Here is a 13,073-nt window from a genome sequence, read left to right on the forward strand (position 1 = left end):
TATATCATTCACAATAAAGGGGTTTGGATGAACTTCAATTTGTGTGATAATATCAAGCCTGTACAGGTATATTTATATGAAATGCAACAAAAACAGCTAATATAGAGTCGAGTAGAATTTTAGCCTATATAGAATCTGTGAATCAGTGTTGTGAATCTGTTCATTTAAATGAACAATTTAAACAAGTCTATTCACTAGAATAAATCACACAATTAAAACTGTGACAGCTGTACAAAATAAAACTTTCAGTGACAGAATATAGTAGAAAATACAGTTGTTTGCAAAAAATTCAAACATTTACACATTTTTTACAGTATCAGGAGAATCAGTTATATAATTCACAATAAAGGGGTTTGGATGAATTTCAATTTGTGTGACAATATCAAGCTTGTACAGGTATATTTATATGAAATGCAACAAAAACAGCTAATATACAGTCGAGTGGAATTTTAGCCTATATAGAAACTGTGAATCAGTGTTGTGAATCTGTTGATTTAAATGAACAATCTAAACAAGTCTATTCACTAGAAAAAATCACACAGTTAACTGAAACAGTGGTACAGAATAAAATTTTAAATGACAAAATATAGTAGAAATTACTTTTTTTTTTCTTTTTTTTGCAAAAGATTCAAACATTTACAAGTTTTTTGACAGTATCAGAAGAATCAGTTATGCTATTCACAATAAAGGGGTTTGGATGATTTTCAAGTAGCGTGACTGCCAAGCGTGTACAGGTACATTTATATGAAATACAACAAAAACATCTAACATACAGTCGAGTAGAATTTTAGCCTATAGGTGCTAGAATCTGTGAATCTGTTCTTTTAGTTGATGCATTCAAACAAACTTGTAAATGTTTGAATCTTTTGCAAACAAAAAACAAAACTGTAATTTCTGCTATATTTTGTCACTTAAAGTTTTATTCACAATAAAGGGGTTTGGATGAATTTCAGTTAGTGTGACAATATCAAGCTTGTACAGGTATATTTATATGGAATGCAACAAAAACAGTTAATATACAGTCGAGTAGAATTTTAGCCTATATAGAATCTGTGAATCAGTGTTGTGAATCTGTTCATTTAAATGAACAATCTAAACAAGTCTATTCAATAGAAAGAATCACACAATTAAAACTGAAAACAGTGGTACAGAATAAAACTTTAAGTGACAGAATATAGTAGAAATTACATTTTTTACTACAAGTTTTTTGACAGTATCAGGAGAATCAGTTATGCTATTCACAATAAAGGGGTTTGGATGATTTTCAAGTAGCGTGACTGCCAAGCGTGTACAGGTACATTTATATGAAATACAACAAAAACATCTAACATACAGTCGAGTAGAATTTTAGCCTATAGGTGCTAGAATCTGTGAATCTGTTCTTTTAGTTGACGCATTCAAACAAACTTGTAAATGTGTGAATCTTTTGCAAACAAAAAAAAACAAAACTATATTTTGTCACTTAAAGTTTTATTTTGTACCACTGTTTCAGTTTTAATTGTGTGATTCTTACTAGTTATTTTCTTTTGTAGTTGTTTAGATGGTTTATTTAAATTAACATATTCTATACACTGGAAAGAATTCGGACTATTGAATCTGAAACAATTGTACAATAAAAACTTTAAGTGACTGAATATAACATAAAATGTCATATATTTTATGTTTTTTGCAAAATATTTTAAACAAATACAAGATTTTTGACAGTGTTGGTAGAATCGATTATCTAGAATCTGTAAATCAGTGTTGTGAATCTGTTCATTTAGAAACCATCTAAATAAACGTATTTACTTGAAATAATCAGAGTTTGCAATAATATGACAAAGCGTACTACTTAGGATGAACCAGTTTATTAACACTAATCAGACTTTCCAACACTGCATATGAAAGTGAGGGTGTTTAGATGAGAGTGCTTGCTTATTGCCTTAATAAATAAGCATATCATTTGATAAAGTAGCTCCTTACTAGCAAAGTACACACTATGAACATCAGGAAAATAGCTGAACTACTGTTACAATGCTGGGAAATGTATTTAAGTTATAGTAACAACACTGTTTGTAGCTGCAGTAGGTACTCCTTATGGTCAGTGCTGATTCTCCTTTAAAAATTATTTTTATTCTAAACCAATACTTAACCTTTTCCGTGACTCTGGCCTTTTGTGTTGATGTCCTGGTAATTGCCTCTATCCTTGGTGTCATTCCAGCACTGGATGCACATTCACAGGTCACCCTAACATGCTAGTTCTTGTTCCAAATCCTAATTTGACCCCATGCAGACAACTCTAGTATGAGTGACATGGACCATGCAGCTTTGGTTTTCCACTATAGTTTATTTCTAGTGTAATGTGCTTCTAAATACACAGTATGATGAATGGAAAGAGCAAAACAAATGTCTATTGCACAAACAAAGCCCATGACCCACTTTTAGATAAATTTGTAAAATTTGTCAAGATAATAAAACATTCCAAGATGATTGTATAACTTGCCCCAAATGTTAGTTGTTATAGAATTTATCTAGGATTTCTTACATTTATTTGTTCTGCAGATTTTCATTTGCTAGGTTTTGCAGCATCTACACTAGTAAATAATTGTTGTTGTCTTGGCGGTAAACATTTCTGCTTTTATGATGCATTTGTTTGACTTCCCATTTGGTTTGTATATTAGGGTGTCTGTACTTGTTTAGAAATGAGCTAGAAGTTTATCAAATTCTGTTTTATTATTCAGCATAACCAAGAAGTTTATGAGAAGATGTACACTGCTTTTCTTCTTCCAAAACAAGGAACATTTGTCAAGATCCCTCCATTCTGAACCATGTTAATAGACTGTATTTACATATATTACCCTACAAGTGCTATATGTTTGGAAAGTAAAATCTGAATGGAACTAAAGAAGAGCATTTTTTTTTTAAATTACACTTTACTCAAACAGCCTAATTAGACTGCACATTAACAATTCTGTGGGTATTGATCTGGAAATCCTGAATCGCTGATCCCAAAGAAAAAAAAGTTTCTTGTATCTATTTAATTTGTTTTCACCCTAAAGATATTTTATGGATTAACAACACAAAAATGATAGATGACTGTAAAAGTGAGGCTGGTAGTATAATGGTTGGCTGTTTTTTCATTACAGGCATTAAAAAGTTATTGAATAAAACTTAAAGTGATTGAACATAGTATGAAATGCCATATATTTTAAGTTTTTTGCAAAATATTCATTGCATTTTGTGTGAGAGTATCTGGAAAATCAGTTGTCATTCACAATGCTTGATAGGAGTGGGTGGTCACTTGTGAGTTCTTGTGCCGGGATTTTGGTTTCCATAGTAACAGCGACTTCTCTGATTGGTGAATCGCCCTTCAGGATTATCTCATTACTTCTGAATAAATTAAGAAATTAAATCAGAACATCAAATGGCATATAAAAATGTGTAATCATAAGGTTTATCACCTTGGGAAGAAACATCAAATTTCTCTCAAAACACACAGACTGAAGTCAGCAAGCACATAGCAGGGACTTACAAATGTGTTGGACACAATACCAAGTAACATGTAAATACATGGTAAATAGATATGATAATTGTGCTTTTTAGTAAGGGGAGTCAAAGCCAAGATATCACTGAATTGGTACAGTAATATTTTTCTGCCTGTCATCCGTTTTAGTTCTCTCTTACCTCTTATGCTGTCCCTCGCTCGAGCAGTTTTGGCACAGGCAGAGCCTGAGAGACATGCTTCAGTGGCACCCAGTCTGAACATGAAAGCTTTTGGAGTTGCGAGAGTGTTTGTGCTGTGTATTAGGTGACAAGACAGAGAAAATCTGCTGAATGAATGAGAAACATACTGCCACTGTTTTTGTTTATCATTGTACAGCTATTTTCATATTAAAGGGGTCATCGGATGCAAAGTTCACTTTTTTATGTTGTTTAAACATTAATGTGTGTTGGCAGTGTATGTACAAATCTACCCTATAATGATACAAATCCGTGAAGTGTTTTTTAATTAATCTGTAAAAATAATATCCCCTTTTTTAAATTGAGCCATTCTCAGATGCCTGTCGATGTGCCGTCGCACCCACAGAGGCCGCTCCCACGATAGTTGATTGACATGAGCGCCTTACCTCAGACCAGCTGTCACAGTCCAGTAACCTCTATTGTTTCGATGCCGGAGCATAGATGTAAGTTAGATTGAGTGATTGAGGTGTTGTGTTGCTGGATGTAATAATGAACATAGTGGTCGTCATTTACTCTCGACATCTGAGCCGCTGAAGATGCAGTGGATTACGTTTGTTTGTGATGGGAATGCGGCTCCCGATCGACATATATTCGTCTATGTCCGCACGAATCATTCGTCACTTACAGCAGAAGTGCGTATAAGTTTTTTTTTTAATTAATCTTTGCGATTGCCTTTCCTTATAACATGGTAGTTAGGAAGTTTAGCGGCAAAACGCAGCTAAATGCGGCTAAAGTAAACAAGCTCGTCACTCCACAGCGAGAAGAGAGGGGCGGGGCGAGCAGAGCTCATTTGCGTTTAAAGGAACAACCCCTTAGAATGAGATGATTTTTACAGAGCTCATTTTGACATGGTAAAAAGGGTATTGTTTTACACAACTATTGAGAATTTTTAACCAAAGTATATTAGAGACTTTTCATTAAGACCCTAAAGAATCATATCAACGTGGAAAATGGGCATCCAATGACCCCTTTAAGTAATGGGCTGAAAAATAATCTTAATCTACAGTGTGAACAATTTACAATGGGCAGTTTAGGTTATATGGCTCATTTACATATGCCTTCTTTATGATGTACACATTTTTAAAAATATTTTTTCCCTATCTGTGATCAGCTTCTAATTCTGAACATTACAGTATGTTTTCATTTTACTCAAAAGATCAAGGAAAATTTGATTCCTCATGATTTGAACTTTTTTGTGCATTTTTTGCAGGTTCTCCTCTGGGTCTTCAGGCTGGATTAGAATATTTACCCCACCATGTTAAGAAGAAAATAAAGAGCAACACGCGAACACGCAGAGAGACGTATGAAGATGAGATCTTTAACATCGAGGTTCTCTTGGGAGTGGACTGCTCTGTGGTGATGTTTCACGGCAGAGAGCACATCCAGAAGTACCTCCTAACCCTCATGAATATTGTAAGTTTTCCAAACCCCATTAGAAACAATTCAAGCTTGAGGTGGTAGCTAATAGTTACAAGTACTGAGATGATCTGCATGACCTGTTATCATATGCATATGCTCAATACAAAAAAATACAGATTCCCATTGTGCTGTGTTAGACCTTACTCTAAAGTAGGAGCAAATTTATTTCCCCGAAAAGACATTCCTACAACTAAATTTCGCTCCCAGATCCTGCGTTGCAAAAACACCAAAAAAACAGCGACTTCTGCCATTATTTCTAGAAATTATGAAACGGTTCTTCCAGTGCAAAAGCCCCAAAGATTCCCTCTAGGGAACCCAGAATGGTTCTTCTGTTGCACTGCTACAAAAACCCTCTTTTTGCACTTTTATTTTTGTTAGCTGAGTGTAGTGGGAAGAACATTTTAATAGCCTAAATAATCTTTTTCTGAACCTTTTGTGCAAGGCTCTTTGGTTAATGGCTCTTCATGAAACCACAGAAGCCAATAAAGTACATATAAAATAAAATACAGTTTATTTTAAATATTTATTAGTTCTCACTATTAACAAACCATTAACTATGACGTTCCTATAGGGGCTTTCGCACCGGAGGAACCTTTTCATAGCTCCTAGAACTATTAGCGGAAGTTCCTGCTTTTTGGCGTGTTTGCACCGCAGGAACTAGGAAAGCATTTAGCTCTAGGAACTCCGTTAAATTAGCTTCTACTTCAGAGTAGGGTCTAATACAGTTCTATAGGAGCTACCAGTGATGTAAGTGTATGCTGATTGGCCAAACACATATGAAACCTTTTTAAATTTTTAAAAGGCCGTGTAAAAATATTTATTCCACAAACATTTAAAACAGCGATAACAGCATTTAGCTACCTGTTGTCTGCAGCGTTGTGTTCTTTCTCAGCCTAGATGATATGTAACACTGCAAGTTGTCACAGGAGATTTAGTAAGATTTTCATGCTCTTTCAGTCACGTAAATTGAGTCTTTACATTCTATACCCATTATCACAAAACCCATGACACGCAACAAAAACAGCGCCGATCACGGCATCCTCTATTCACTGGTTGTAAACGTTTGTAAATGCCGTGAATAAAGACGCTTCAGAGTTCCTGCTGTCAGTGCGAATGCAACCAGGAAAACGGCCTAAGGAGAAACTGGTTCTCTAGGAACCACCATCGCTGCCTTGGAATTATAAGGTTCTATCTGCATTCTGAGCAGCTCTGAGATATCGAGCTTCAAAGTTTTGGGGTTCCATAGACTTCTGTAGATAGAACCCTTTTTGTTTTCTAAAAAAATGTACACAGTTTGCAAAAGTTCTTAGAACTACGTGGTGTGAAAGTTCCTGTAACTACCAAATGCGAAAGCCCCTTCTGTGAACAGTTCTTAAAAGAACCATTTGAATCTGAAAAACCATTTCCATTTTAAATAACCTCTGTTCTTCATGGAATCATCAATGCCAGTTAAGAATCCTTATTTTTTTAAAGTGTATGGGGGAAAATGGTTCTTTTAAGAATGTTTTACTGATTAATTGTTTCACTTTTTTAACATTTTTTGGGATCCCAAAATGGTTCTTATATTACATAGCTGTGAAACCCCCTTTTGTAACCTTTATTTTTAGGAGTGTTGAAAAAGTGTCCTTCTAGTTTTAAGTTACTTTGTATAAAGGAAGTTAGCCAAATGGCATTTGCTAAATTATGCGTTAGCTAAATGATAGTAATTTAGTGTCAAGACGTTATTGGTTCTCCGTCTTATGTAAACAAATCAACATTTATCCAAAATATCTCCCTCAACATGACTTTTCAGACAGAGCTAATGGTTATTTACAATCATGATTTTATCAGACAGACATTTACACGAATGTCTTCAAACTCGAACAGAGAAATTAGCATTACTGTATACATTAGCGCTTGACGCTTGGATGTTAATCCAAACCTCCATCCGTCTCCCTGACATCTGCTGTAAGTCAAGAAATTACATCCACATCCCTGACAAGGTTTCCTACCTCAAGATTGATGTACTTGAGATCCTCGACAAGACCAGACTCGCAATGAACTTTCTGTCGAACCTGCACAACTAAACATATTCTGCATTTCCCCCTGTTTTTCCTTTTTATTTAGATTCAGTTTTTGCCAGAAATTTCTCAAAAAAACAGACCAAAATGCTTGACTGATGTCCCGTAGCCCATTTGAAAATGCTTAACATCTACTTTTAACGCATTGCTGTGGTGGTAACAAACCTCAGAATTACATCCGAATGTCTGTGACATTAAACTAGATGTGTTTTATTTAGATAGCTAACTATAAGCACTCTAACTTTATTAAACTTAACATGAAACATAAATAAAACGAACCACGAAAGAAAAATATTTACTCTAGTATCCATTTTAGTGCCCCTTGTGGCGATGTTCATATTTGCGAAACGCAACAACGCATTAAATCGAATTTGTACAGCTAGAAGTGTACTTGTGTATGTTTTAGGTATACAAGTGACTGGATAGCAATTTCAAAGCTCTTGCAACTTACTTGTAATTCCCTCACAGTTCATTTTTGTTTGCACGGCGGTTCCGTTGCTAAGCATGAGACAAGCTCCGATGGAAGACCTTGCTGCATTATTAATTTAGTCCTAATGATTTTCTGGCACTTTGGCCTCTTACACGTCAATTAGCTACCTGCCAGCTACAAGCAGAGATCTAGTCCTGGAGAGGGCCAGAGACAGCCAGTGCTAATGAGAGACTCGCTGCTAAGGTGATTAGTACGGTGTGTGTGTTTGTGTGTGTGGGAGAGAAGAGAATAAAAACGAGAGAGTATGTGCTGATAATAGTCATTTATATGCCGGGTTACTGAGCTGTCATTACTGAGTGCCTGAGTGGAAACATGGTTTCAGGTGGGAACAGGGTTACCTAGCACTGTTTTTCAGAGACTAATATTTCAACCGTTTTTATGCTTAGCAACAATGGTAATGAACTGTTACTTTAACAACAGGGACACATTTCTTTGTGCTCTCATTAAACTATGTTATAATGATCATTTTTAATGTATTATAAAATGAAATACTGAATGTAATATCAAGTATTGCATTTAAATGCAAATATTGTATTTTTCATTTATTTATTTATAAACAGATTTTAAAAACATATATTTTTCATATTGTTTATATATGTGAATACATACACTCATGATTAGATTTATAATTAGTATTCCTGTTAGAGTTAAATCTGAGATTAAATGCACATACAAACACACCTATCTAAAGTTTAGTTTTACTGACAAAACAACGAGGAATAGGCATCTAATTGTATCTTTATGCATTCTGGGGAGGGTTTGAGTGTTTTAGTGGAAACTATAGCTAGAATTTCTCTCTTTTGCTGAGTATCTGCTCTCCATAATCAGACTCAGATTTTCAAACAGCCTCTAGTCGAGCTGTCATCCATCTGTCACTGTCTTTGTGTATGTGTGTTGCGTCTCTGTGTGTGATACAGTGCTTCTTTTTTCTCAACACCCTGGTCATTTAACTGAAGCCTCAGCACCTCCTTACAGATTTCTTCCCAGGCTGCCCCAGGGTATTGTGTAAATGAGTGGAGAGAAGTCAGGTGTAAGCATGGTAAAATAATTTCTCTTCTTGAGGAGCCAAGTAATGCTGAAATTGAACTGTATAATTTGCATTCACTAGTGATATAAAATATGTGTGCCATTTTTGAAGGGGTGCAGATATGCCTGTTATTTATTTATTCATAGATAAATTTAGAATAAAGCCTTCACCTTCCCCAGCTCCACCTGTCTAGATTTTCTAGTGAATTTACAGGTAAATTACCTGCAAATATTTGCCTACAAATATTTATTTATTTTATTCTGAATGTATAATAGACATAACACTTCCACAAATATATAACTATATAAATACCTAAACACATGGCACCAGTAAATGATAACACAGGTTCAGAGTTGACCTTTAAATCTTTCTCAAGCTGGCTGTAAGGGTAAGTGCTGTGTGTTTTTCAGCTTACATGCAGTAAACTCTGCCTTTCCTGCCTACATAATTTTCATAGCCATGTTATTTTAAAGACCAATTACACATCCATTCGTCACGTCCAGGCTCTCCGTAGTAAGGCTGTGTTTATGTTACCTTTCTGCTTGTTTATCATTTGTTTTTCTTATGAATTGTTCCATAGGTGAATGAGATTTATCAGGACAGCACCCTGGGTGCCCATATTAATGTTGTCCTGGTTAGAATCATGATGCTCTGCTCCTCCAAGGTAAGATGGCACCAGCCAGTTTACTTCTGAAACTTTGTTGGATGACTGTGGTTGTACCAACAGCACTTCAAAGTATGAAAATATCTTAACTATGAAAAATATCTAGTGTACTCGACTCCAGTAGCTGTCCAACAGAGATTGTATTGAAGTATATTCTGTTATCACAATCCAAAGAAAAGTTTCACCACTGTAGCCAAGGAAGTTTCAAAGTTGGGTTTTTGGAATTTGTAATGGACGCATTAACAATGACCTGAACGCCTAAGAAACTTAAAACTATAAAACTGAGTACACTGTTAAAAAATATAAATAAATAAACAGCATACTGAAATTGAGAAAGTTTAATTACTGTAGCTACAACGTGGTGCCAAAGTCCTTTATTCTTTGGACCACTTTTCATTTAATTACAGATTTAAAAATAATTAATTAAAATAAAGTTTAAACTCTGAATGCTTAAGTAGAACTCTAGAAATCAAACTGTAGAAAGTTACAAAAGTTTTGTCTTGAAAACACATTAGCAAAATACTCAAAAACTGGTTAGAAATGTATAAACGTATAATAACATTAATAGATATGGCTTAAGCATTCTAATAATCTATATAAGTGGAATGAAAGATTTTGATCATTTTTTTTCTGTCTTGGATTCTAAAATGGTTTCAAATTTCTGAAACTAAATTGTTTCAATAAACAATGTCTGGTATTAACTTATGCTTTGTGTTGGTATTGTCAGTCCATGGGTTTGATTGAACTGGGCAACGCTTCTCAGAGTCTGGAGAACGTCTGCCGCTGGGCCTTCCTGCAGCAAAAAGAGGATAAAAATGATGCAGAATACCATGATCATGCCATTTTCCTCACCAGACAAGAGTTTGGGCCCACTGGCATGCAAGGTAATACTTTTGAAAGTATAGCCCCGCCCCTGCGTTAATTGTGTTAAATATTTTTAATGCTTTAAAATGAAAAAAAATAATCGCCTGCGTTAACGCGCTACTTTTGACACCACTAATGCAGGCCAATTAAAATTCATGGAACCGGAAAAGTAAATTGTAATCTTATCACTTAAATTTTTTTTGTTTTTGAGAAAATTGCCAATGTGATGCAGAATGAACAACAGACCACTGTCAACAATTTATCGTCCTTCTCTTTGCAGGTTATGCTCCTGTGACGGGAATGTGTCATCCTGTGAGAAGTTGCACTCTGAACCATGAGGATGGCTTCTCGTCTGCTTTTGTTGTGGCCCATGAGACAGGACATGTGTGAGGAAAACTTGATCAAAAATTCCACCATAATGCCACCATTGTAAAGTGTTGGAGAAGCTAATATGAAAGAGTCAAGCCTAAAGTTAATCATAATTTAAAGTAGTTCAAGACGCTAAGTATTTACAATTCCAGGAACTAATAATGGAATAATGGAAGCCCATTTTCACCACTGTATTAAAAAAAAAAAAAAGGACTGTGACTTTATGTCTCACAGTTCTGACTTTTTTTCACAGTTGTGTTTAAATTTCACAGTTCTGACTTTTTTCTCAGAATTGTGAGATATAAACTCAAAATTTCAAGTTATAAAGTCAGAATTGCATGACAAAGTTCCAAATGCGTGTTATAAAGTCAGGAATGCAAGATTAAAGCTCACATTTCTGAAAAAAAAAAATTCATTCTTTTTTTCAGTCTTTTTTCTTTAGAACTAGACTTTATAATTCGCAATTGCGAATTTATATCTCACAATTATTAGAAAATTATGGGATTATTTTTGTGCCAATAAGAATGAACGTAACTTTATAAAACTGAACGTAACTTTCCAAGAAACGATCAAAAATATGCCACTGCAAAAGAAGAAAAACACAATGAAAATGAAAAAATGAACTCAGTCGCACGAATTTAACATGCTCTTCAAATATGCTTCATTCTTTGTTAATGATTTTCAAAGAATCGTTTTCGCGAATCATGGATTCTGAATGCGTTGCCACAGCTTTCGCTTACGCTTCGCAAATTTTCGTTTGCTGTTTTGGCACAAACCTCTCGTGGGGGCGGGCTTAACAGCGATCTACTCTGATTGGCTAATGAGCTTTTGATGGACAGTTGCTCTCTGACCTGGAAGCACGGACGGTGACGTCAGTGGCGCGCATATTGGAAAGTTGTTGCGGTGTGCAATACGTCGTGCTTTGTTTATATTAAGTATTAATGTTATTAGTATTTCACCTACGGTCGTCTCTTAGTTTCTAAAGATGAGCTCCCAGGAGAGACACGGAGTGGCATCATCTTCCACCTCAGCTTGTCCCTCAGGGCAGCTTGAAGTTCGTGTTGCTAAAGTAACGTTAATCAATAACATCGATAAAAGTTTTATTCATGTACAGTGTGCAACAGTTCTGATAGTTTCTATAAACAAAGCACGACGTATTGCGCCACTGACGTCACCGTCCGTGCTTCCAGGTCAGAGAGCAACTGTCCATCAAAAGCTCATTAGCCAATCAGAGTAGATCGCTGTTAAGCCCGCCCCCACAAGAGGTTTGTGCCAAAACAGCAAACGAAAATTTGCGAAGCGTAAGCGAAAGCTGTGGCAACGCATTCAGAATCCATGATTCGCGAAAACGATTCTTTGAAAATCATTAACAAAGAATGAAGCATATTTGAAGAGCATGTTAAATTCGTGCGACTGAGTTCATTTTTTCATTTTCATTGTGTTTTTCTTCTTTTGCAGTGGCATATTTTTGATCGTTTCTTGGAAAGTTACGTTCAGTTTTATAAAGTTACGTTCATTCTTATTGGCACAAAAATAATCCCATAGAAAATAAGTCTTGTGAAGAATTGTGAGATTGAGGTATGAGGCATAAGTGAGAAAAAGTCAGAATTATGAGATACAAACTAACAATTTCTAGAAAAAAAGTCATGATGGTTGTCAGTTGATGTCTCGCAATTCTGACTTTGCAATTCCCAGGAAAAAGCCAGAATTCCAACGTTATATAAGGTAGTTCTGAGAGGGGAAAAAGACAGAATTGTGAGATGTAAACACAATCGCAAGAAACAATGTCAAAATTGTAAGATAAACAATTGATCGTCCTCTAGTGGACACTATGGGGAATGTCATCAGCATTGTGTCCACTAGAGTATTCAATGCAAGTTCCTTTGAAGGGGAACATCTTGGGTTACGCATGTAACCATTGTTCACTGATAGGAAATGAGACACTGCATCCTCTAGTGGACACTATGCTGATGGCATTCCTCATGGTAATATACAGTGCTGCCTAAAATTTTGTGAACCCTTTAGGATTTTCTATATTTCTGCATAAATATGACCAAAAAGTTAATCAGAGCTAGTCCTGAAAGTTGACAAAGAGAAAGAGAACCCACAAAGAGAACATTTATTTATTGAGAAAAGTGGTCCAGTGTTAAATATTTTGAGTTGCAAAAGTATGTGAATCTCTGGGATTAGCAGTTAATTTTAAGGAGAAAGCCACAACTCTCAAAAAAAAAAAAAAAAAAAAAAAAAAAAAAACACTGCTGTTGGTCTGCAGTTTGCTAAAGATCATGTGGACAAATCAGAGGGCTATTGGAGAAATGTTCTTTGGACAGGTGAGACCAAAAAAAATTTTTTTGGGTTTAAATGAGAAGTGTTATATTTGGAAAAAGAAAAACACTTCATTTCAGCATAAGAACTTTATTCCATCTGTGAAACATGGATGGTTTGGGCCTACTTTGCTGA

The 13,073-nt window shown here is 35.3% G+C and overlaps 1 protein-coding gene and 1 long non-coding RNA gene across 5 annotated transcripts in view; one reads left to right on the forward strand and one right to left on the reverse strand.

Moving 5' to 3' along the window:
- Positions 1-13,073, forward strand: part of adamts2a (ADAM metallopeptidase with thrombospondin type 1 motif, 2a) — a 69,458-nt gene that overhangs the window by 39,921 nt on the left and 16,464 nt on the right. For both annotated transcript variants that reach the window (XM_051093097.1, XM_051093098.1), the window contains exons 4-7: positions 4,931-5,133; positions 9,297-9,380; positions 10,108-10,264; positions 10,525-10,630. In XM_051093097.1, the coding sequence (XP_050949054.1) occupies positions 4,931-5,133; positions 9,297-9,380; positions 10,108-10,264; positions 10,525-10,630 (550 nt within the window). The remainder of the gene's footprint in view (positions 1-4,930; positions 5,134-9,296; positions 9,381-10,107; positions 10,265-10,524; positions 10,631-13,073) is intronic.
- LOC127152443 (uncharacterized) overlaps positions 2,404-13,073 on the reverse strand; it is a 34,422-nt gene continuing 23,752 nt past the window's right edge. Inside the window, exons 2-4 of one of the 3 annotated variants that reach the window (XR_007825079.1) lie at positions 10,083-10,173; positions 3,664-3,776; positions 2,404-3,369 (exon numbers count right to left, since the gene is read on the reverse strand). This is a non-coding gene — a long non-coding RNA (uncharacterized LOC127152443). Of the gene's footprint in view, positions 3,370-3,663; positions 3,777-10,082; positions 10,174-10,594; positions 10,691-12,240; positions 12,345-13,073 lie in introns of those variants that run through there. The other 2 variants (XR_007825080.1, XR_007825078.1) reach the window with 2 other exon arrangements.

Source organism: Labeo rohita, chromosome 21 (genome assembly GCF_022985175.1).
Source record: "Labeo rohita strain BAU-BD-2019 chromosome 21, IGBB_LRoh.1.0, whole genome shotgun sequence".
Classification (NCBI taxonomy): domain Eukaryota; kingdom Metazoa; phylum Chordata; class Actinopteri; order Cypriniformes; family Cyprinidae; genus Labeo; species Labeo rohita.